Source organism: Perognathus longimembris, chromosome 20, assembly GCF_023159225.1.
Source record: "Perognathus longimembris pacificus isolate PPM17 chromosome 20, ASM2315922v1, whole genome shotgun sequence".
NCBI lineage: Eukaryota > Metazoa > Chordata > Mammalia > Rodentia > Heteromyidae > Perognathus > Perognathus longimembris.
In genome coordinates this window covers 24,134,961-24,156,599 of record NC_063180.1, presented here as the reverse complement: position 1 = coordinate 24,156,599, position 21,639 = coordinate 24,134,961, and the positions used below count along the sequence as shown (strand labels likewise).

Sequence of the window (21,639 nt, the reverse complement as noted above, 5' to 3'; positions counted from 1 at the left end):
TGAGGTGTCGGAAAAAAGAAGAGTCATGGTTTTATTGTTCAACTTCAGGGAAGGGACTCAAATCCGCCCCACCTCCCTTAACTTGGCTACCAAGTCCTCAGTGGTCTCCACCTTGACACCGGCTGTGCGCTGAGGTGGGTCCTCCACACTGACCATGGAGAGCTTGGAGGTCAGGTCCACGCCCAGGTCCCCAGCTTTGATCACTTCGATCTTCTTCTTCTTTGCTTTCTGTACACAGGAAGCCACAGCTCAGAGGACTATGGAAGCCCCTGCCTGCCTTGCAAAAAGCTCTTTTCCATGGTGACATGTCTGCAGACCCATGCCCATGGCCGAACCCTCAGGATCTCTCTGCTGGTCAGGACCATCCCTGGTGAGGGCAACTCCTGTTTACTAGAATGCCCTGGGAGGCTCAAGATCTCCCTTTGGGGACCAAGACTTTTGGCTGAGATGATGCACTGAATCCTCATTGGCTGAGCTGACCTACTGAGCCCTCCCCATTGACTAAGATGATCACTGAACCTTCCCCACTGGCTAAGCTCACTCACTGAGCCCTCATTAGTTGAGCTGACCCACTGAGCCCTCCCCATTGGATAAGATGAATATTGAACCTTCCCCATTGGCTGATCTGACCCATTGAACCCTCCTCATTGATGAGTTGAACTCTCCTACTAGCTGAGATAATCAATGGGATGGGTTCAGTATATCATCTCCTTCTGCTACAATGTAAAGCATTGGACCTTCCCATTGGCTGAACCCTTTCTTTTATCTGGACTGTTCCACCAAACTGTATTGGCTGAGATGACCCAACAAACATCCCACTGAACCCTCTACATTGTATGAAATGATGCACTGAACCCTTCCTATTGGCTGAGATAATGTACTAAACTGTCCCCATTGGCTGAGATGATGCACTAAGTCTTCTCTATTGGCTAAGATGACCCACTGAACTCTCCAAATTGGCCAAGCAGAACCAAAGAACTCATCTTGCTGGACATGATGATTAGTGAACACTTCTTGTTGGCCAAGAGAAGCCAGGAATCTTTTCTAGTGAACCAAGATGGCATACATGACAAATTCCTGTTGGCAAAGATTACCAAGGGAGCCTTTCCCAATGAACCAATACCATTCAATTTTGCCAAGGTTGCTCAGGGAACTCCTTCCATTCACTGGAATGACAAGGAGAGCCATTTCTGTTACCCAGGAGGCCTTTCCATTGGCTATGACAACTATCCAACTCTCCCTCAGTCCCCAAACTCTTGTTACTGGCAGAGATAACCCAACAAATGCTCTGCTGGGCAAGGTGACCAGGTGATCCCTTCTTCTAGGCCCCTCCCATCCAACCAATGAAGGACATATACTGCCCCTCCAGGTCCTTTAGGGCTCTAACCCTTTTACCACTCACCATGATGTTGGGCAATGTGGCATAGCGGGGCTCATTGAGCCTCAGGTCAGCAGTCACCACAGCCGGCAGCTTCAGGCGTATGGTCTCCAGGCCGCCATCAATCTCCCGCTCCACTTTCAGCTTGTCACCTTCCACTGTCACCTGGGAAGCGAATGTGCCCTGGGGAAGCACAGAGGAGGAGGAGGAGATGGGGAGGGAGGAGAGAGGGGAGGTTACTTTGAGACAGGCACAGAGCATCTTCCATGCTCAGTCCAGTACAGGCAGGCGAGAATGTGGCAACTGGAGTGAACCAATGAGAAAGTAACAGATGGAGGGGAGCCAATGAAAATGGGACAGAGGTAAGCCAATGAGAGCACAGAGATGGTATCACAGTCTGGGCCTTACCTGTGGCCAATCCAGAAGTCCAGCTGTCATCTGACCTGTCTGGTTACAGTCATCATCGATGGCCTAGCGGAGGAGAGGGAAGGTTGTTTGATGGCTGACAAAGCTTCTCATGGCCCATGCAGGCCTCTACCTACAACAGAGGTCACAGCGATGGTGGCTCACGCATGTCATCCAAGCTACTCAGGATGCTGAGAGCTGAGCAGCCTGGTTCAAAGCCAGCCCAGACAGGAAAATCTATGAGTCATCTCCAATTAACCAGCAAAAAGCCAGAAGTAGAACTGTGGTGCAAGCGGTAGAGCACTAGCCATGAGTGAAAAAGCAAAAGGACAGTGCACAGGACCTGAGTTCAAGATCTAGGACCAGTGCGCGCGTGTGCGTGCGTGCACGCACGCACGCCCCTCCCCCCCCACTACAAAACAAGGGTTGGCAAGGTTTTTCCGTTATTGGCCACAGAGTAAATGTTTCAGGCTTTGTGAGTCATCTAGTCTGTGTCACAAGTATAGAGCAGCATGCAAGTGGCCAGAGGCACTATGCAAATAAGCATATGTGTGGGTGGTCCAATAAAACTTCACTGACAAAACAAACCATACCATGGGTCAGTTCATTGACAGGAGGTCCAGAGTGATTCTCTCTGGATCCAGAGATAAGTAGCCCCTGGTCCCCAGCCAGTGACAACACCTGTATAAATACTTCCAGAAGCGGCTAAGATTTGGGACACTGAAATTATTCAGTAGGACTTTGCCAGTTGGGTCAGGGATGGTCACATGACTGGAGATGGGTCCAGGAAGAATAGGTGGAGCCCTTGGGGAAAAGGTTGTCACCTTCCCAAGGGGAACACTAAGTCAATGTGAGGTGAGCTGGAGTTACAGACAGTGAACTGGAGATGGCAATGCCACGTGTGGTCCTGGGTCAAGCTGTGCCTGAAGTCTGTGTACAGGGGCTAATAAACTTGCTCTTTTGTGAAGACCAGTGTGATTAGTAAATCTACTTCCTGGCCCAAAGGGCATCCTGATCAGTTCATCTGGTCCCTGGACCCAGAAAAAAGTAGCAAGCAAGGGTGCTGGTGGCTCACATCTGTCATCCTAGCTACCCAGGAGGATGAGATCTGAGGATCACAGATTTTCACGTTTCAAAGGCAATATTAATATCTACATTGTACCAACACTTCCTGTTAGTAAATAAATGAATACATAACAGTCAAGTTTCTCCTTCCTCCTCAGTCCATTCCTCCTGGTCCCATACGGCACTGCCCTGTGCCTGGAGCCGAGCCCCATCCCCTTCCTGCTCCTCTCTGTCCCATGCTCTCAGTCCAGTCTCCTCAATCTGCACCATGTGCCCTGCTCATGGGACCTCCCCAGAGTCCCACCTCAGTGTGACCCAGTCAAGCTTAGTCATCCTCAAAGTAGCTTCAATCATTGTGATCAGAGAAACACATCCCAACCCTGCGGCCTCCAGGCTATTTCAAAGAGCCATGTCACACAGCCCCTTCTGCCCATGTTTGTATAAGATATAAGAATAGCATTGTGCTTACTTCCCAATTGTGTGTGTGTGTGTGTGTGTGTGTGTGTGTGTATGCGTGCACATGTGCACCAGTACTAGGGCTTGAACTCAGGGCCTGGGCACTGTCCCTTGTGCTCTACCACTTGAGCCACAGCACAGCCCAGCTCCACTTACAGCTTTTTTGGTGGTTTACTGGACATAAGAGTCCCATGAACTTTCTTGCCCTGGTTGGATCCTCAGATTTCAGCCTCCTAAGTAGCTGGGATTACAGGTGTGAGCCAACGGGACCCAGCTACTTTCCAATTATTTATAATGTGAAATAGAAACCCCTTCCTCCTTCCCCTTCTGTTCTCTTGGCCTTAACTGGGGGTTTCTCCCTTACCCCTGGAGACCAATACCACAGCCTCTGGTGTCCCCTGCAAGAGGCCCTGACACCCAGAATGACCAGTCCTCCTTGCTCAAATTCTCTGCCCAGGGAGACAGCAAGCCTTAAGCTCAGCTGCTCAACCCTGAAGGATGAAGGTTCCTGCCCAGAGCCACCCACAGGATGCTAATCAGGCCCCCTGGGAGGGGGTTGGCCACACCTACCTGCTTCCCCATCAGAACCAGGTTGACCTTCTCCTTCTCTGCCAGCTTGGCGAGGACCCTCGCCACCTGTAGGGGTCCCAAGCGATCAGCCTCTGCAGCCGGTACTTCCACGTGGATGCCCCGGTCTGCACCCATGGCCAAGGCGGTGCGGATAGTCTCCTGCCAAGACAGAGGGTTGGCATGGCTTCTGTTACCAAAAAGGCCAAAGAGCTTAGCTCCCAGACCTCCTCCCTCAGACCTAGAGATCCAGACCCCAGCCTCCCCCCTCAGACCCAGGAGTCCAGACCCAGCCCTCCTCCCTCAGACCCAGAGATCCAGACCCCAGCCTCCCCACTCAGACCCAGAAGTCCAGACCCAGCCTCCCCACTCAGACCCAGAGGTCCAGACCCAGCCTTCCTCCCTCAGACCTAGGAGTCCAGATCCAGCCCTCCCCCCTCAGACCCGGGAGTCCAGACCCAGCCTCCTCTCTCAAACCTGTCCCTTAGCTCTTTAGCACAGGGGGTCCCCTGGGACCCTGCACACCTGGCACTGCGAAGGGCCACAGCTGACAGCAATGACCTCCTTCACCAGCTTCTTCTCCTTGAGCCGCACGGCCTCCTCCACGGCAATCTCACAGAATGGGTTCATGGAGTGCTTCACACCATCTGTGACCACCCCAGACTTGTCCGGTTTGACACGGATCTGCACGGCAGGAGAGAAGACAGGGTCATGGCAAAGCAGCCAGAAGGCCAGGGCCTGCTGCCAACCCCTCCCCTCCCAGATCATGGGGACCACAGTGCCCCAAAAGGGGCCTTAGCCCCTTAGCTCTGGAGCTAGAGCTGGGTTCCTATTCCCAGGCCAGGCCAGGCACCCTGTCAATCTTACTGCCTAGGTACTATGGAGATTCAACAGGATTGTTCCTACTGCCTGTCCATGCCTCAGGCTGGAAAATGACCTCTCAACCTTTCATCCATGCACATACATGTATATATAAAAATAAACACCTAAACACTCACCCTGACTGCATATGACACACCCTGTCATTTTCAATTGTTTTGGGTGTGTGTGCATTGGTATTGGAGTTTGAACTAAAGACTTGGGCTCAAGACTGGTTCTGTACCACTTGAGTCACACAGCTCCACTTCTGGCCCTTTTCTGAATAATTGGAGATAAAAGTTTCACGGACTTTCTGCACAGGCTGACTTTGAACTGGGAGCCTCAGATCTACGCCTCCTGTGTAGCTAGGATTACAGCTACCAGCCACCAGTGCATGGCTTCCAGGAAGGTTTTATAAGATGCCTTCTGATGGCTGGACTAGCATGGAGAATACAGTAGGAACTGTGGCTAAGAATCTTACAAGCTAGATTGGTTGAAGCCAGTCCAGGGCAAACAAATCAAGACATCCTTATTCCAATTAACCAGCTGAATGCCCAAAGTGAAGGTGTGGCTCAAATGGTAGAGCACCAGTCTTGAATAGAAAAAGCTAAGGGAAAGTGTGAGTCACTGAGTTCAAGCCCCAGTACTGGCACAAAAATATAGTAGTAATAATAATAGAAGAAGAAAGAAGGAAAGAAAGGATGGAGCAACATCTCTGTCATTGTAGCCAGGCCCAGCACAGGAGGCGACCTCGGGCCACTTGGCTGTGGGCAGACACTGGTATTGCAAAGTGCAGAGTCTGGACCTGGGTTTGCTTAGATTTCAAATCTCTCTGCTGCTTATAGGCTGGTTGATCTGTAACAGAACCTTCAGGGGCCTGTTTCCTCAGCGATCCAATGAGCTGAAGTGTAGACAGGCTATAGAAATGGGTTAGTCTTGTGAAGGACTTAGGGATTCCTGGCATGCAGTAAATACCCACTTCAAAGTCATTAACATTTTCAAACCGGCATCTGTCTGCTATACCTCTCCCAACCCCCACCCTACTTCCACAGCAGCAGGGGACAAGATTAGAATCAACTTTGTAGCCAGGTTTCACCCACCCCGAGGCCTCTGGGATGTCAGTCCTCCTGTGCTGAATCCTGGTGAGAGTATAAAGGTAAGCTCTCTGTCTGATGGAGGAACAGAGATGACCAAAACCACCATTATCAGCTTGGTGTAGGCCAAGTGCTGAGCAACACTAGTCTGAGAACTGCTGTCCCCCACCTATGATCTTGAGGAGCAGCCAGGCTCACAGGGTCTCCACCACACTCTGCCTCCAGTTTGATCAAGTTGGCCCTTTGAACTCTCCTTCCAAGCAAACATAAGCTTGAGCTTCCTCACCCTGTAATTAGGAGGGTGGCAACCAGATTCTGGATTCCAGGGGCCCTGTCTGATCTCCATGATGACATATCTGGGGTGCAGAGTACTAAGAACAAAACTTAGCTTGTGTGCAAAGCCTGAGCCCTAGTGCAGGGATCTCAGGATCTGGAGGGGAGTCTGTGCTCTGCTCCCCACTCCACTCCTTCCCCCCTCAGCTGAGGAACCCTTTGTGCCTCAGTTTCTCCGTGTTAACCAGGACTCGCCCTCCAGATCTGAGTCCCGAGCGAGAGAAAGAAAGCGGGGTCTTGACCCCAGAGGGGTCGGGTGTCAGAACTTCACAGCCCTTGACCTTTGCCCCTAGGTGTGACTTTGATATTCCGAGGTGGGGGGGGGGAGGGCGGCAGAGACCAGAAGTTAAGGAAAGATCCCAGACAGTGCGCTGGTGAAACCGGAAGCATATGGCTGCGGGACTCAGGGAGGTGGGAGGGGGAGCCCGGTCACCTTCACCGCGAAGTCGATGACCCTCTTGACAGCCACAAGTGCGCGCAGCTCCGCCATCTTCCCGCCGCAGCCACACGCGCGGGGTCAGCCCACACCCTGCTTCGGGGTCGGGACACGCCGCCCTGGTTTCGCTCTCTGCGCCTGCGCGTCGCCAGTCACTCACTGGCCCCGGCAGATAACCAATCAGAAGGCGAAAGCGGGTGAGGCGTGGCAGGCAGAGGACCAATAGGAAGCCGAATCCGGGGAGAGAGGCGGGATCCGGGGCGTGAGGGAAACAGCTTAGGTGAAGGGGGCGTGGCTGGGAAGTAGGGGAAAGGTTGTGCCCGGGAACTGGATCCTAGATTCTCCTGATCCTCCTCAACTTTTTCTGGAGTCCCCGGATCTGAGTTTCCCTTCTAGATCGCTTCTTTCTGTTTCCCCAAGGCTCCGTGCCCGTGTCCCCAACCCCACGCCTGAGCCTCCCCGTCTGTCTCTCTTCTTGCCTGTCTCTAGTTTCCAAGGGGTCCCCGCGCCCTCCTCACGCGCACGCCCCTTGGAGGTCTCCTCCTGTTTCCAGGTTCTTTTCCCTTCTTCACATTCCCCTCACGTCTTTCCTAATCCTCTCTCTGGCGTCATGTGACCCTTATCCGTGTCCCCGACCTCTTTACGCCCTGTTTCCACGTCCCCACTAAAGCACGCGGAGACGCGGCGCTAAAAATCGTTCTTTATTCTGCCCCAGACGGGCGCCGTCACAGGCACACGGGGAACCCACTGATGGCCTCGGTGCTCTGCACGATCATGTCCGCCAGCAGAAAGCAAAAGCCTGGCGGGAGGGGAGCACAAGGCGGCTGTAGGGGCAAGGGGGCGGATGCCCAGGTGGGCCCGGGGACTGAGGATTGGGGTTCCAAGGCCCGAGTCTACGGGAGTCGGGACTGGAGACCCAGGAAGTCCCTATGGGGTTTCCTGGGGAAAGTTGCTAGGCAGTCTCTGGGGCAAGGATAGGGGCTCCTCCGGGCAGTCTCCGCCCTCTTCCCACTGTGCCGTTTACCAGCGAGAATCGAGAAGGGGAAAGCCAGCCACCCGGTAAAATAGGACCAGGAGAAGAAGACGTCCTGTTTCCACGCATTCTTCACCGTGTAGCCGGTTAAGGCGATCAGCAGCAGCAGCCCTGGGCCGCGCCCACACGCCAGGTAAGCTTGGCCTGGGAAGGGGGCTACACCTGGGCTCCGCCCAGAGCACATTCTCCGCCCAGGTCCCCTCCCCTTAGGGCCCGCCTGGCCTATCAGACCTTGTTCACCTCCAAGCCCTCCTCTGCCCTTTTCCATTTAGCCCCGCCCCCGCCAGCCAGAGCCACGCCCCCTCTGCGTGGCCTGAAGCCACGCCCTTTGGTTAACTCTGGTGGCTCCACCCCTCCTCTCCCCGCTCCCATCCGCGCGGCCCCGCCTCCCCGCTCCATGCCACCCCCCCCCTACACCCCCCACCCCGGCTCGGCCCAGCTCCTCCGCTCCCCGCCCAGCTCCCCGAGCTCCGGGTCGCCCCTGGCCCACCCTCTGCGGTGCTGCCTCCATCTCACCGCTGAGGAAGAGCATGGCGCTGGTAGTCTGGCCCCGCAGAGAGTCGCCCTCTTGGCACCGGATCCGCAGCCCCATCGCCATGGCCACCAAGCCAAAGCCCGCCGCCAGCACCATGCATGCTCCAGTCATGGCCAGCATGGCTGGGGAGGACGGGCCAGGTCAGCCTGCGCGGGCGTCGCTGCGACCCGAGACCCGCAGCTTTCCGGGCCACCACCCTCCTTGCTGAGCCCCCTCCGGCCCGGGCGCGAGGGGGTCGGAGGGGACCTGGGGGTCACGTCTGGGCTGTTGGTTCATGGTGTGGTAGGGAGGCAGGTGTCCGTGGGGACCCGATGGGGCACGCGGCCGCACCTGAGCCTGGGGTGGGGAGGGGTCCATGCCGCTGTTGGGGTGGGGGTATGGTCTGCAGCTGTGGGGTGGGGAGGGGTCCATGCTTCTGTGGGGTGCACAGGCTGGGGGCGTGGCCTGACACCGCTGGGCGGGCCTCACTCTGGCAGGGAATGTTGGAGCAGGTGCCCTGGGTGCACTCCTGCCACAAGCCGCTGTGGCCCCCGTGCTGGCGGGTCCAGTAGTTGGTGGCGGTGGACAGCACCGCGAGGACGTTGGTCAAGAAACTGAGCAGGACACCCCCGCTCTGAAGGCTCCGCTTCACCCCCATGTCGTGGGAACTGCTGTCAAGGACCCCACAAGTTCGATTGGGCCCCCCGAAACTCCCACTTCAGGAGGCTCCCTCCTCAGATCCCCCATACCTCAGGCCCCCTCCTCAATAACCTTGCCCAGGGACCCTCAACTCCTTTCACTCCCTTCTTCAGTCACCCTTCTAGAGACCAGACACCCCTCCACTGACGTTCCTGGGGCTTTGTAGCCTTTTCCCCCTCTTAGTGAAATGTCACTTCTGGGGGCCTGGTGCCCTCACCACCACCCCACCCCTACCCACATCCACCTAAGTGACTCACCCAGCTCCCTAGGGTGTCTTGAACACAGATCCTAAATGGGTGGGGAAAGGTGAGTCTCTGTGAGGCCTCTGGGGTTCCAGAACCCCCTTGCCCAGTGACCATTTAAAGGGATAACACCAGCTAGCAGTTCTAATGGAATGATGGGTAAGACATTAGGTCTGGGGGGAGCTTGGGACCTATGAATTGCTAGATCAAGCCCTTCTAGAAACTTCTATTCCCTTGACTTTCCAGGTACACATAAACTATCCTGGTCCCAGCTCTCTGTGTCCTTGCAGGCCCCAGTGCAAAGAAAAGCTGAGTGAAACGTGCTTTGGGCCTGGCTCAAGTGGTAGAGCCACCTGCTTGGCAAATCCCTTGAGTTCAAACCCCAGGACTGCTCCCACACACACACCCTGAAAAAAAGGCAACAACAAAAATAACCCATTAGTACAACCAAAAAACAACATAGGGAGACACAAACGTTTGAAAGAAAGAAGGGGATACTTACAGCTATTCGGAAGACAAAGGAGGGTATCAAGTTCAAGGCCCATTCAGACAATTTTAGGGAGACTCTGGCTGGGGAGGGGGGGATCTAGGGAGGGAAGCTGGAGCAGGTGGCCCAGGCTTGTAATCCTAGATAATCCAGAGGCTGAAATATGAGGATCAAGGTTCAAAGCCAACCCTGGCAGACAAATCCTGGAGACTCTTCTCCAATTAACCAGCATAAATCCAGAACTGGAGATGTGGCTTAAGTGGTAGAGTACCAGCTATGAATGGCAAGGTTGAGTGAGACTGTAAGGCCCTGAGTTGTTCAAGTCCTGGTACCTTAATTAATTAGTAAAATGTCAGACCCAGAGGCCAGGGAGCTTATGTCTACACAGGGCAGAGGTCCCCTACAGACAGGGGGACAGATCTGAGAAGCTTTCACCTTTCTCTGGCTATCACAGTTCACTGCTATATGATTAGCTTCTGCCTTGACTGAATCTTGGGACAATCAGATTTCAGCAGAATTTTTATTGAAAGTAAAGAAATAGTTGAAGGGCGAGGGCCAGGAGGGAAAGGCTGAGGCAGAATCAAACGTTCGTTTCCTGTAGCTCCCAACGTCTCAACACAGTGCCCCAAACTCGCTTTATTTCTTTTTTGTCTTCCTTTCACATGGTTTCGTAGCCAGGTCGAGGGGCGCCACAGTGAGCGCACAGACTCAGGGAACCTGTGATGGCCAGAGAAGCGTTTCAGCACCTCACCGCCTCCCTGCCCATCCCTATGCTCCCCAGGGAAGCAGGCTGGGTGATCACCTGTACACAGCCACAAGATGGCTGAGACCCAGCCCAGGTAGAATGACCAGGAGAAGAAAGTCTGAATTTGGGGATGTGGAAGCTGTTTCGATCGCTCACTGGTGTAAACGGCCATGGCCACGATCAGGAACAGCGCTGGGGACAAGGATTGGAGAGAAATGGCTGAGCCCTTTCTGCAGGATCTCCACAGCCCAAGGGCCCAGCTTCAGCCTGGGGTCCTCACCTGCGGCAAAGGCTGTGATGGTGGCCACCAGAGGACCTCGGCCTGGAGCGGACAAGGCAGGGATGCAGGACAAGATCAGAAAGCCCAGGGACACCAGGCCCCAGAGGGCCGCCAGAATGCAGAAACTCTGAGTCACATGAATGTAGGCTGATGGAAGATAAGACTTCTGAGTGCCTGGTCCCTGCTGGCCATCCCTGCCCAGACCCCCGAGCCCTGCTTACCTGCTACTGGGTCGTGGAACCTCGAGGGCCAGAGGCCTGAGTGGGCTGAGAAGGTGGGTCCTAGAGCTACGAACCAGAAATCGGTGCTGACAGCAACCAGGCAGGAAATCAAGCCCAGAGACCCAGCCAGCAGAGCCAGGGACCGGTAGGGCTCCATGGGGTTGATGCCTGGGAGACAAAGGGGCTGTTCGGGACTTCTGACCTTGGAAAAGGCACCCCTGTGCCTGGATTCCTGAGGCCTCCGGAGTTGGAGCAGCTTAGAGGTCTGGTACAACCTCACACAAGGCTTTTTACACCTCCTCCCTTGTAGAGTTGCGCAGATAACGGATGGCTTCCTTCCCTCCCCTCTTCAGCCCTGCTCAAGAGTGTTTCTGCTGTGTGGTTGGGGCAGGCTACTGGGGTGTCAGGCCCCCGGTGGTTTCAGTGGTGGTTTAAGAACTCACAGGTTCTGGGAGGCCTCCACACACTACAGAGTGATTCCAGGAAGGAGAGAAGGGACGGCAGCCTGGGGGGGAGGGTAGAGGAGAGAGGTGGGCCACTGAGGCGGGGGGGGGGGGGGTGAGTTAGGTGGGAGGGGAGGTATGGTAGGAGGGGAAGATTGGGGACCTGTGTCATGCTTTCCAGTGGTTTTGCAATTTTCTAATGTGGGAGAGGAGGGCCCCAGCTCTAGGGTCTCCACCAAAACAGAGGCTTGGGACCAGAAGTCCAGCACCAGAGAAGAAAGGGAGAGAGAGAGAGTCAGGGGGGCTCAGACTCTGAGTCCTGGGTTCGAGAGCTTTTGCCCAGAGCAGACAAACAAGGTGATAAGTTAGGATTCTGAAAGACAGTGAGGAGAATGACCAGCGCATGTCCACATCTGGTCAATGGAGGGAGGGCGAAGGCCAGCAGAGAGATTTCCAGAAGGAGGGACAAAACAACAACAACAAAAAAAAAAAACAGGTGCAATCTTCATATCTTAGCTAGGATTACAGGCGTGAGCCATCAACACCCAGCCTGGAGTTATCCTTCTGACATCATTATTACCTCTAGAATAAGCCTCAATATTTCCACTTACATGGGCCCTGATAAATTATTATCACAATGAGGTTTCATTTTCCATTATGATCACAAGGCACCTCTATAAATACAGAGCTACTATTATTTGCAAAGAACTTAATAAATCACACTTCTGGGACTGAGATTCTATTCATATAACATTTATTAGCATGGGATGTCATAAATATTCTCATGATTAGAATCCACTCAGTAAAGCCTGTGGCACTGGGTAAACATTTGAAGAAGAAGCCCATGAATGAGTGGATGGAGCAAAGGTTAAAGTCAAGGTCATGGTCAGTGTGAAGAGGCCAGGTTGGGGAGGCCCAGCTAGGAGCTGGGAGGGGAGAGGATCCTGGGGGGGGGAGCTGCCTGTCCATCCATTTCTAGGAGTGGAAGTCAACTTTTCTAGAAGGTGAAGTATTCTGGGTGAGGAACGAGTCTTCTGTTCCCAGGTCTCCAGAAACTGAAAAATGTGGGCCCACCATCACACAGCACCCCTCCCTCCCTCCCTTCCACCCACCCACCAGCCTCTGTTTCTTCCCACCCCATCCCCTCAACAATTCACACTTGGGCCTGGTTTCACCTCAGTTTTATTAGACCCTCTAAAGAATTTGCCATTGTACTAACAACCCAAGGGGTAGGTGGGGGCTCCGTTCTTGTCCACTCCCCCCTTCCTCCTCGGGACAGGATGCAGGAGTCAGGGGCTCCACCCAGAGGCCAGGGCTGAGCCTCCTCATTCCCCCAGGAACTGGGACCTCCAGACCCTCCCTCTCCTCTCCAGTGACCTCGGCTTAGCTTCCAGCTGCCGCGGCTTGGTCAGCAGTCAGCGCGGGGTGGACAGGCGGCGACACTCATGCATGCGGTAGGCGCACATGTAGAAAATCCCTGTGCGGAGGTTGGGGGGAGGACAGAGATCCTGCTTTTGTCCCCCTGAAATCACTCTGCAAGACTCCCCTCTGTGCCCACAGCCCCCAGACTTCCCAGCCCAGGTGACTTCAGAACATCTCTGCGGTGGCCTTGCCCTCCCCTTGGCCCCGTACCTGCAAAGAAGGTCATAAGCAGAGACACCCAGCCCAGGATGTATGACCAGGAAAAGCGCCAGTCCCCAAAGCGCCGGCCCAGGAAGCTGACAGTGACTCCGGTGTAAATGGCCAAGGCCAACAGGACGAAGAGGGCTGGGGGGAGAGGGGCAGGGTGAGGGATGGGCAAGGTCTCCCCAATGCTAAGGGTGGGGCTGGATTGAGAGTGAGGTGCAGAAGAGTAGGGGTGGGTAGGACGGGGCTAGGGGCGTGGCTCATGGTGTAGAGCACCCTGCCTAGCAAGCACAAAGCCCTGAGTTCAAATTTTAGTATGCCACAATCAATCATCACAATACAGAATTTCATGGGCCACTGTCTCTGGTTAGAGAGGCAAGGAGAGCTGGAGGTTGAACTCAGTCCTGGCTCACAATTCCATCAATCACTCGTGTAATAAAACACCAACAAAGCCCCACCTCAGCCGGACCTCCTGGAAGGAAGGAAGGAAGGACGGCTGATCAGATGATCTTGGGAAGGTAGGATGAAGGGGGGGGGAATGGAGAGGAGTGGGGGGCCCCTCCAGTGCAGCTGGAGGGGAGGGGAGGGAGGAGGGAAGGGCGGATCACTCACTGGAGGCCAAGAACATGATGCCTGCTGAGAAGGGCCGGGAGAGGCGAGTGAAGGTGGACTGCTGAGCGAAGGCTAGGATGCCCATGATGATGCCGGCCGTGGCACACAGAGCAGACAGGATCATGAAGGCCCGGGTGGCATTCCAGTAGGCTGTGAGAACACTCTGCGTCACTCCCAGCCTCTCTTTGTTGCAGGGGGCACCGCTGCCCTGGGTGGGACCAGGATGTCTGGTCCTTCTCCATATTTCTGCCTCAGCTCTTCCTCTGCTTCTTAGCAAGTGTTCTCCTTTTCTCCTGGCAAACTCATATCACTCTCCAAAGCCCAATGCTGAAGCCCTTCTCTGAGAAGTACCCCTCAGTGGTGGGGTATCATTCTCATCCATGGCTCTGAGCTATCACTGACTTGTCTGTGTCCCTTCTAGACTGGTTTCTTCTTGAGGAGAGGGGCTGGCTTGATTCTTGGGTTGTACCCCCCCCCCATAGCTTGGTTTGCACAGAAATGCGTGTCCCATGTATGTACTCAAGTATGTATGTATGTAATAGATGGGTGGGTGGATGGACAGATGGATAGATGAATGGGTTGACAGACAGACAGACAGATACAGATGGGTGGATGGATGGATGGGTAGAAAAATAGACTAACAGACAGGCGAATGGTTGGATGGATGGATAGAAAAATAGACTAACAGGCAGATGAATGGGTGGGTGAGTGGGAGGGTAGATGGATGGATGGTTAGATACATGGATGGATGGACAGATGGAAGGACAGTGGGAAGCACTTTCCAACCTCTCCTGCTAATCACACTCTGTTCTTTCCACTTGCCCTCACACGTTCCATCCATGTGTGAAAAGTCTAGATGGACAGCTCTTCCCCTGTGTGTGACATCTGTCTCCACCACCCTCCCTCCTCCCCCCTCCAGCTCTCATCTTTGTGATGACTGATTCTCTGATGCACTTGCCCAAGGCTGGCTCTTCAGGACAGGCCTTGGGAATAAATCCTTGCTTGTCTTCCTATTGGGTTGGCCCTGGGAGGCCAGCCCAAGCCTCCTGTTCTAATTTTGGAAGTAGATCCCAGTTGATGAACAAACGAGGCCAGCCAAACCAGGGCAGGATTTGTGCTCAGTAGTAAGGCACTGGCCTAACAGGTGCAAGGCTTTGACCCCAGTACCACAGCAAGAGGAGGAAGAGGAGGAGGAAGAGGAAGAAATAGTCAAGTGCAGTGGCACACATCTGTAATCCCTGCTGCTCCAGAGGTGGAGAAGGAGGAGAGCAGCTTGAGACCAGCTTGAGTAAAGTTACCCTAACATTCTATCTGAAAAAAAACTAGAAGAAGAAAAGGCCATGGGTGTGGCCCCAGTGTCCAGCAAGTGTGAAGCCCCAAGTTCAAATCTCCATAACCAGAAAAAATAAGAAGTACTCCAGAGCATCTGGTGAGGAATGTCCTCAGAATTCTGGAATGGAGGCCCTCGGGCTTGGTGACAGTCACCCCCCCCCCCAAAGCCCTCCCCAAGCCCAGCCTGAGCAGGAAGGAACAAGGGAAATGTCACAAGGGCCACAACTGTCACCAATGGAAAGTTTATGTGTCATCAGGCAGGTGGGGCTCCAAACCACAGGCCAGGACTACCCTTCCCACTGTCTTCTGCCTTGTCACAGGGCTCAGGGACAGCAGGTTCTCCCCCCACTTCCTAGAGCACAATACTGCTCTGTATATATGACTAGTAATATATGGTAAATGGCTAATGTATTCATATATGACTTATTGTGATATCATATACACCATCAATTACGGTATACTAGGTTGCATGATACATTGTATTAAATATAATGTATTCTTTATGATCAGTTTACTGTATTTTATATAGTATGGATATTATATACAATTTATTAATGTATAATATATACCATGTAATATATTATATCTACTATCTCTATGTAGGAATCTCCCTCTTTTCCCCCCTCCTCCAAACCAGGCATGGTAGCTAACTCCTGTAATCCCAGCTACTTGATTTGAGAAACAGGGATAGGAGGATCACAAGTTCAAGGCTAGCCCAGGCAAACTTACCAAGACTCTGACTCAAAAAATAAAATAAAAACCAAAGGGCTGGCCGGGAGGGCCCTTGTGCCTGTATTCCTAGCTACTCTGGAGGCAGAGATCTAAGGATCTAGGTTCAAAGCCAGCCTGGGCAGGAAAGTCTGTGAGACTCTTATCTCCAATGAACTACTAGAAAACTGGAAGTGGAATTGTGACTCAAAGTGGTAGAGCGCTAGCCTTGAGCGGGAGAGTTCAGGAGCAGCACTCAAGTCTTGAATTCAAGCTCCAAGCCTGGCCAAAACAAAACAAAAGGGCTGAAGGTGTGGCTTGAGTGGTGGAGCACTTGCCTCACAGGGAGAGGCTCAGGTTCAGTCCTCAGCGCAGAGAGGTTTGGAAAGAAGAGTTCTTCATCCTCTTCTCCATACAGCCAGACCTGGGGCCCCGCCCTCACACAGCCGTTGTCCCCAGCAATTGCGTACAAACCTCTCTTCCGTGGTTCTGTCAACCCCACTGCTTCTAGTCACATCTTCTCATGTCAGGAAATGCCACCTCCCCCGTCAAACCAACCCCCAAACCTGCACAGCCCCCAAACCAGTCTGGGAGCCAGCTTCTGCCCCTCCCCTGCCAAGTGCCCTCAAGCCTCCCCCCAGGGAATCATGGGGGCCCTGGGCTGTGGGGGCCCTGGTGGGCAGCAGCGGGGCTCACCGATGCTCTCTGTCTGCAGGTAGCACTTGGTGCCCAGGCAGTACCGCCACAGGCCCTGGTGGGCAAAGGAGCCCGACAGCCGGTACTGCATCCAGTGGTCTGTGGCCGTGGCCACCACCAGCAGCACGGTCCCCACCCAGGCACAGAAGAGGCCGCCACCCATGAAGCTGTACATGGTGACCTGTGGAGGGGCAGACGACAGATGATGGGGGGAGGGCACTGGACTGAAAGGACCTGGGAAGAGGAGGAGGCCTGGGGCTTGGGGCCTGGGTTCAAGTCTGCGGGAGGAGACTGGGCCTGGACCCTTGATCTGAAGAAGGACCTAGTTCGGGGAGTGGGGGGGGGGAAGCTGGGCCTGGACCCCAGGGTCTGAGGGAGGAGGCTGGGGTCTGGACTCCTAGCCTAAGGGAAGGCAAGGCTGGGGTCTTTGGCTGTCTGGTCCGTGGTAGGAACTAGGCTTGGGTCTGGGGTCCTGGGTACTTGGTGAGGGGTGGGATTGGGCCCCAGCCCACTGGGAGGGGAGGGGGCTGCCAACATCATGTCCTCTGGAGAGGGGGATCAGCCTGTGCCTGGTGCCTACCTGAGTGGCAGAGCCTGCTCTGAGACCTCCTTCTGCCGCAGCCCCTCTGTGCAGACTGAGCCGAGCCAGGTCTCTGTCCCCTCTGTCCTGCAGGTCCCCAAATCCCTTAAGCCCCCCCACAATGGACCCATGAGCCGCACACACAATGGGTCCATGGCCCAGCAGCTTCTAGTAGCCAGAAATGCAGCCGTGGCAAAGGCCCCAATGGAAATTGCTGAGGCAGGGTGCTGATGGCTCCCCCCTCACCACCGGGGCCCCTCCGGCCTCTCTCCAGCCTCCCCACTGGCCTCCCCCAAACCCTCCCCACTCCTCACAGTTCCAGGCAGTCGGAGCCAGGAAAGAATTCACCACAAACGCAGTGCTATAAGACAAACATCCATTTATTGACCCCACTCGGAGGAGCAGGGGCTGCTATAGGGTGGTTCAGGGGGGCATAGGGGTCCACAGTGGGGTGGGGAAAAATGGGGTGCTCAGGGCTGGGCTGGGGCAGAAAGGATGTGGAGGATGGCTTGGGCTGAGGTCCCCTAGGAATGAGGATTAAGAAATGGGAAGGTTGTCCAGATGGGTAAGGAAGGGATGGAGGAAGGGGTGGGGATGTGGAGATGAATCAGCATGTGGGGAGGGCTCTGAAGTCAGGACCAGGGCTGGAGGAGCAGGGGAGGGGGGCGGGGGGGGGCGTCTGTGTGTGAAGGGGGTGGGCACAGGTCTGGGACCCACATGACAGTGGAAACCACACCAGGTGACCCCAGGACCCACTTCGGAGCCTCTGGATAGGATATGAGTCGGGGGTACCTCTGATGGGCTTAGGTACCCCTATACTGCTTCACGGGGTCCCAGGCGCTGGTTGCTCTCTGGGGTCCTAGTACTCAGACTCCCAGTCCTCAGCAGCAGGCGAGGGCGAGGGGGCCACACTTGGCTCTGGATCTCTGGGTTCCTTCTCGTCCTGGGCCTGGGCTGCCATCCTTGGGATCTTGGGGCTAGCCCCAGCGTTCCACACCCTGCTCCTCTTTGGCTGCTCAGCTGTGCAGGAACCCCAACTCGGCTGGCCCTGACTGGGAGCAGGCCTGCGTTGAATCCCCCATGAGCCACGTCCCCGTCCCCGACCCCGGCCCCAGCCCCGGGGTGGGGGGGCACAGCTGGCCGAGGCTGGCTGGCCATGGCCTGTCTGGGAGGAGCAGGGGCAGGAGGGCAAGGACTGGTGGAGGCTGTAGGCACCCATCAGAGCGCTGTGCAGGAGATACGAGAGGGTGTCCAGGCGGATGGGGACGGTCACAGAGGCCAGTTGCTCAGGAAGCCCCAGATGAGCTGGGTTGGAGGTGCCCAGGAGCCATGGTGGGAGAGCTGGGATAGTCCCAGGGAGCCACGACTCAGTTCCAGGTGTTGGCAGGTTGTTCCTGTAATGATAAGAAGACAAGTCAGGAGTGGGTTAAGCTTACCATCTGCCAGGCAGCCTCTCACCCTTGCCTTCTTTCTGGGTACAGAGAGCCAACCCTGCCATGGACGTCAGCGTCAGACAGGAGTCCCCATCCTGGGATGACAAGCTTGTGTTCCTGAGAAATGTTTGGTTTCTGTAGGTGTGTGTGTGTGTGCACGCGCGCACATGCTGGCTTGAACTCAGGGCCTGGGTGCTGTCCCTGAGCTTTTCTGTTCAAGGATAACCCTTTACCCTGTGAGTCACAGCTCTACATTGGGGACAAGAGTCTCACAGGCTTTCTTGCCTGGGCTGGCTGGCTTCAAACTGTAGTCCTCAAATAGCCTCCTGAGTAGCTGGGATTACATCCCTAAGATGACTCAGGGCACCATCACAGGGGAGTCTTTAAAAGACTGAGTGGAATGAGCAGGAATAAATGTGGGCAATTATTATTTTCTCCAGCACCACGGCTCTCCCAGGTGTCTTTTCTCTCCTGGTTGTGCATTGTTGTTGTTGTTGAAATTTCTCTTGTTTGATAAATATCGGTTTCTACTTCTGTCCGGATTCCCACCCCAGGTCTCCAAGGGCCTGAGACTGTGTGCCAGAGCCGGGGCCTTGGTTGTCCTGATCCCCTCTGGGGTCTGCTGACCACCCAGCCCCACGTGACTGTCCCCTCCTCTATGTGGGGCTCCGGCTCCTTGGGACAGGCCTCTCTCACCCCTCGGATCCAGCTTCCTCCTTCTGCTGCTCCATCTTCACAGGAGGGTCTGAATCGCTTCTAGAAACTTCTGGATTCTTCTGCCTTGGGAGCTGGGGGCGGAACATAAATGAAGAGGGCGGAGCTTCACCCACATGTGTACAAGGCCCAGATCTACCTCTGGCTTCGAAGCACACTCAGACCCAGAAGGGCCTGATCTCCCTCCGCCGGAGAGGAAGGCGGGGGCGGCACCAGTACAGACCCAGAGTCTAGGCCCCTGCTTCCTCTCTGAGACCCAGAAGTCCAGGCCTAGCCTCCTCTCTGAGACCCACGGGCCCAAACACCAGGCCTCCTCCCTCAGACCCAAGGGTTCCGGTCCCAGACTCCTCCCTCAGACTCAGGGGTCCAGGTCCATCCTCTCCCTCAGACCCAGGTTCAGGGCCTAGCCCTCGTCCCTGAGGCCCAGGTCCAGACCCCAGCCTCCTCCCTCAGACCCAGGAGTGTAGACCCCAGTCTCCTCCCTCAGAAGAGCAGAAGAAGGAAGAAGAGAAGGATGTTATCATGGAGGTTAGCTATTCCAGTGGAGAAAAGAGAAGAGTCAAGGCAAAATTAGCAGCTAGTGTTTTCTCTCCTTCTGGATTAGGCTGTTTTTTAAAATTATTATTATTATTATTTTAGCATTTATTTTGGATTCCTTTTGTGCTAGTCCAGAGTCTTGACCTCAGGGTCTGGGTGCTGCTGTCCTTGAGGGTTTTTTTTGTTTTTTGTTTGTTTGTTTTTTTCCTCAAGGCTAGTGTTCTATCACTTGAACCACAGCTCCACTTCTGGGTTTTGGGTGGTTAACTAGAGGTAAGAGTCTTTTGGATTTTCCTGCCCCAGTTGGCTTCCAACTGTTCCTCAGATCCCAACCTCCTGAGTGGCTAGGATTATATGCCTAAACCACCAGTGCCCAGCTGGGAATTGCTTTTGATTTCTTTTATTACTGCAATTAGGGCTTGATTTATTACTGTGATCAGTGTTTGAGCTCTCTGGCAATTAGGGAAATATGCAGTACCTGGCCCTTTAAGGCCAGCTCCCACCCATGTCCCTGAGGCCTTTAACCGCCCCCTTCCAAAATTGACAGGCCAGCTCTGAGAAGGAACCAGTCAACTATTTCATTGGGGTAAGGGAGGCTTCCAATTTGCTGGAAACTCTTTGCCTCCTGACACTCAGTGTTAGCCGCAGTCTCGACTATGATTGGCTAATGACGTCCAAAAGGCGGGTGGCCCTGCTTGTCTCTCTGTTATTAGCTGTGTTACTGAGTGACAGCCTCTCTCTGGCTCTCTAATTGGCTGCCCCGTCTGGGCGCCTTTCCAAGGCATCTCTGCTTTCAGTTTGCACCTGGTCTGGGTGGGCTTGGGTGCTGGGCACATGGAGAAGATTGGCCATTCCTGGAGAGCCAGATCAAAGCCCGGAGGGCATCTGATCATATAAAATGATGTTTATCGAAATGAACTCCGGAGAAATGAAAGCAAGGTGTTTTTTTCTTTTCTTTTCTTTTTTTTTTTTTGCTGTTTTTGTTTTCCTTCCTTTTTGTTCTGTTTGCTAATTTGTATGTCTTTGGGAGTGGGAGGGTGCACAGAAATGGAGTGCCAGAGAGTGAACAATGCAGCAGTGGTACTCACCAGACACTATGTGGAAAATGAACTATAGGACTTGTAGGGATGGGAGGGAAAAACTGGGAGAGAGCGAGGGAAGAGATGACATTGTCCAAAAAGAAATGTACTCTGTACCTGACTTATGTAACTGTAACCCCTCTGTACCTCACCTTTATAATAACAATTTTAAAAAAGAACCCTGGAGGGCTGGGGATATGGCCTAGTGGCAAGAGTGCCTGCCTCATATACATGAGGCCCTGGGTTCGATTCCCCAGCACCACATATACAGAAAATGGCCAGAAGTGGCGCTGTGGCTCAAGTGGCAGAGTGCTAGCCTTGAGCAAAAAGAAGCCAGGGACAGTGCTCAGGCCCTGAGTCCAAGCCCCAGGACTGGCCAAAAAAAAAGAACCCTGGAGGGGAGAAGGGCCTCTTGGTGACCCAGCACTTCTTTCCAGTGCTTAGGATCAGGTCACTTCTGTCTCTGCCCTGTCCAAGATCTGACCTTTTGAGGGCCTCCTCATTCCACATGGGCTCAAAGATTCCTTTAAGTCATCTTCCTGTCATTTTTTAAATCCTGCTTCTAAGGGGATCTGGGGCCTTGCTTCCCCCTGAAGTGTTCCCCACTTGTTCAAGCCCTCAGGAAACCCTTCCAAGGGCAGAGATGAGGACAGGGCTTGTTCACGTTGGGGTCTTGGCACTGTTTCTCCTTTTCTAGGCCCAGGAGGGCATCCTCTCCTATGTTTCTTGCATCTCCCCATGTCTAGGGGTTAGGGTCTCACCTCACTGCTCCTTTCTCCCCTTGAAGATTGTAGGTGTCACCTTTGGACTTTGCTCTGGAAATGCTACTTTTCAAATCTCTGGGGTCTCTTATAAGGGCACCAGTCCCACTCAGGAAAGTCCCATTATGATTTAACAACCTCCCAAAAAATCTACTTCCAGACATAGTCACACAAGGACTTGGATTTCATTTCAGAATTTGGGAGCAAGAATAGACTTAGGTCACATGGGTGCTGTAAAGGTAGCTAAGCTTTGCCTAAATTCAGGGCATGTCACCCCAAAAGGCAGCATCTGCTGCTAGTAGGGG

The 21,639-nt window shown here is 54.2% G+C and overlaps 5 protein-coding genes across 5 annotated transcripts; all 5 read right to left on the bottom strand.

Annotated features, from left to right (window-relative positions):
- On the bottom strand, positions 1 to 6,748 carry Etfb (electron transfer flavoprotein subunit beta). Its single transcript, XM_048329386.1, has 6 exons — positions 6,590 to 6,748; positions 4,397 to 4,555; positions 3,875 to 4,033; positions 1,787 to 1,849; positions 1,403 to 1,561; positions 1 to 228 (listed from the first exon to the last, which is right to left on the bottom strand). The coding sequence occupies exons 1-6, from the start codon at positions 6,644 to 6,646 to the stop codon at positions 58 to 60; spliced, it is 768 nt and encodes a 255-aa protein (XP_048185343.1). The 5' UTR covers positions 6,647 to 6,748; the 3' UTR covers positions 1 to 57.
- Positions 6,749 to 7,278: 530 nt separating this feature from the next.
- On the bottom strand, positions 7,279 to 9,207 carry Cldnd2 (claudin domain containing 2). The gene is made up of 4 exons (XM_048329410.1): positions 8,629 to 9,207; positions 8,142 to 8,282; positions 7,617 to 7,736; positions 7,279 to 7,391 (listed from the first exon to the last, which is right to left on the bottom strand). Exons 1-4 carry the CDS (start codon positions 8,795 to 8,797, stop codon positions 7,318 to 7,320), a joined length of 504 nt encoding a protein of 167 aa, XP_048185367.1. The 5' UTR covers positions 8,798 to 9,207; the 3' UTR covers positions 7,279 to 7,317.
- An 866-nt stretch (positions 9,208 to 10,073) lies between these two features.
- Positions 10,074 to 11,171, bottom strand: Nkg7 (natural killer cell granule protein 7). Its single transcript, XM_048329407.1, has 4 exons — positions 10,814 to 11,171; positions 10,593 to 10,739; positions 10,370 to 10,504; positions 10,074 to 10,284 (listed from the first exon to the last, which is right to left on the bottom strand). Exons 1-4 carry the CDS (start codon positions 10,968 to 10,970, stop codon positions 10,226 to 10,228), a joined length of 498 nt encoding a protein of 165 aa, XP_048185364.1. The 5' UTR covers positions 10,971 to 11,171; the 3' UTR covers positions 10,074 to 10,225.
- Positions 11,172 to 11,777: 606 nt separating this feature from the next.
- Positions 11,778 to 16,873, bottom strand: Lim2 (lens intrinsic membrane protein 2). Its single transcript, XM_048329406.1, has 5 exons — positions 16,811 to 16,873; positions 16,231 to 16,411; positions 13,495 to 13,644; positions 12,889 to 13,023; positions 11,778 to 12,733 (listed from the first exon to the last, which is right to left on the bottom strand). Exons 2-5 carry the CDS (start codon positions 16,403 to 16,405, stop codon positions 12,672 to 12,674), a joined length of 522 nt encoding a protein of 173 aa, XP_048185363.1. The 5' UTR covers positions 16,406 to 16,411; positions 16,811 to 16,873; the 3' UTR covers positions 11,778 to 12,671.
- Positions 16,874 to 17,669: 796 nt separating this feature from the next.
- Positions 17,670 to 19,009, bottom strand: C20H19orf84 (chromosome 20 C19orf84 homolog). The gene is made up of 2 exons (XM_048329400.1): positions 18,940 to 19,009; positions 17,670 to 18,204 (listed from the first exon to the last, which is right to left on the bottom strand). The coding sequence occupies exons 1-2, from the start codon at positions 18,972 to 18,974 to the stop codon at positions 17,670 to 17,672; spliced, it is 570 nt and encodes a 189-aa protein (XP_048185357.1). The 5' UTR covers positions 18,975 to 19,009.
- Between the last annotated feature and the right edge of the window lie 2,630 nt (positions 19,010 to 21,639).